The following is a 2,500-nucleotide window of genomic DNA, read 5'->3' as shown; positions in this document are numbered from 1 at the left end:
CACACACACACACACACATACACACTCTCTCTCCCACTATCTCACACACACACACACTCTCTCCCACTATCTCACACACACACACACTCTCCCACTATCTCACACACACACACACACACATTCTCCCTCCCACTCTCACACACACACACACACACACATTCTCCGTCCCACACACACACACACACACACACACACACACACACACACACTCTCTCTCCCACTATCTCACACACACACACACTCTCTCCCACTATCTCACACACACACACACTCTCCCACTATCTCACACACACACACACACACATTCTCCCTCCCACTCTCACACACACACACACACACACATTCTCCGTCCCACACACACACACACACACACACACACACACACACACACACACTCTCCCTCCCCCTCCCACTCTCTCACACACACACACACACACACACACACACACACACACACACACACACACACTCTCCCTCCCACTCTCTCACACACACACACACACACAGTCTCACAGACACACCCACACACACCCACACACACACATACTCACAGACACACACAGTCTCTCACTCACACACACACACACACACTCTCACAGGCACACAGTCTCACTCACACACACACACACACACACACTCTCACAGGCACACACACACACACAGACACACACACTCAACACACACAGACACACAGTCACTCACACACACAGTCTCACACACTCTCCACACACACACACACACACACACACACACACAGTCTCACAGACACACACACAGAAACAGACATACACGCACACACACAAACACCCTTACACAGATGCACACCTTCAAACACAGACACACACACACACCCATACATGTGTATATACACACACACACCCATACACGCACACACACGCCCATAAACGTGTATATACACACACACTCTCACAGAGGCACACACACACAAAGATACACAGGCTCACAGAGACACACACACTATCACACACACACACACACACACACACACACACAGACTCACACTCACACACAGACGCACAGTCTCACACACACACAGGCAATGCCACTCACACAGACGCACAGTCACTCACACACACTCTCACACACAGTCTCACACACCCAGACACACAGTCACACTCACTCACAGACACACACAGTCTCTCACTCACACACACACTCACAGACACACACAGTCTCTCTCACACACACACACACAGTCTCACAGACACACCCACACACACACACACACACACACACACATACTCACAGACACACACAGGCTCTCACTCACACACACACACACTCACAGACACACAGTCTCACAGACACACACTCACACACACACACACATACACACAGACACACGCACACACCCATACACAACTCCACACACGTGTATACACACGCACACGTGCACACACACACACCCATATACGTGTACATACAAACATACACACACACTCTCTCTCACTCACTCACACACACACACACACACACACACACAGAGACACACACACACACACACCCTGTTCAAGATTATCTCCAGGTACAGGGGATTAGATACAGAGTATTTCTCCCTCTACACTGTCCGCCCCCATCTAACCCTGATGGGGGTTAGATACAGGGTAAAGCTCCCTCTACAGCGTCCCCTCCATCGCACACTCCCAGGGACAGGGGGTTAGATACAGGGTAAAGCTCCCTCTACGCTGCTCCCCCGCATCCAACACTCCCAGGGACAGGGGTTTGGATACAGGGTAAAGCTCCCTCTACACTGTCCCCCTCGTCAAACACTCCCAGGGACAGGGGGTTAGATACAGGGTAAAGCTCCCGCTACACCGTCCCCCTCATCAAACACTCCCAGGGACAGGGGGTTAGATACAAGGTAAAGCTCCCTCTACACCACTCACCCCCATCAAACACTCCCAGGGACAGGGTGTTAGATACAGGGTAAAGCTCCCTCTACACTGTCCCCTCCATCAAACACTCCCAGGGACAAGGGGTTAGATACAGGGTAAAGCTCCCTCTACACTGTCCCCCTTGTCAAACACTCCCAGGGACAGGGGGTTAGATACAGGGTAAAGCTCTCACTACACCGTCCCCCTCATCAAACACTGCCAGGGACAGGGGGTTAGATACAGGGTAAAGCTCCCTCCACACCGCTCACCCCCATCAAACACTCCCAGGAACAGGGGGTTAGATACAGGGTAAAGCTCTCTCTACACCGTCTGCCCCATCAAACACTCCCAGGGACAGGGGGTTAGATACAGGATAAAATTCCCTCTACACTGCCCCCCCCCCGCCATCAAACACTCCCAGGGACAGGGGGTTAGACACAGGGTACAGCTCCCTCTACAACATCCCCTCCATCGAACACTCCCAGGGATAGCACGGGGTTAGATGTACCTGTTCGTCCTCACTCTGTACGACCAGGAGCTCCGCGCCCTGTGAGATACAGTTCTGGCGGCTTTCCTCCCAGCCCAGGATAGTCCTGGAGAAGTAG

The 2,500-nt window shown here is 52.4% G+C and overlaps 1 protein-coding gene across 1 annotated transcript in view; it reads right to left on the bottom strand.

The window, feature by feature from the left end:
• Positions 1-2,500, bottom strand: part of LOC125450184 (CD209 antigen-like protein C) — a 21,582-nt gene that overhangs the window by 3,986 nt on the left and 15,096 nt on the right. Inside the window, exon 4 of the mRNA XM_048526203.2 lies at positions 2,404-2,500. This exon is cut by the window's right edge and continues 55 nt beyond it. Within this exon, the coding sequence (XP_048382160.2) occupies positions 2,404-2,500 (97 nt within the window). The remainder of the gene's footprint in view (positions 1-2,403) is intronic.

This window comes from Stegostoma tigrinum, unplaced genomic scaffold, assembly GCF_030684315.1.
Source record: "Stegostoma tigrinum isolate sSteTig4 unplaced genomic scaffold, sSteTig4.hap1 scaffold_425, whole genome shotgun sequence".
NCBI classification, from domain to species: Eukaryota; Metazoa; Chordata; class Chondrichthyes; order Orectolobiformes; family Stegostomatidae; genus Stegostoma; species Stegostoma tigrinum.
The sequence above is the reverse complement of the archived record's forward strand: the minus strand, read 5'-3'. Positions and strand labels throughout refer to the sequence as shown.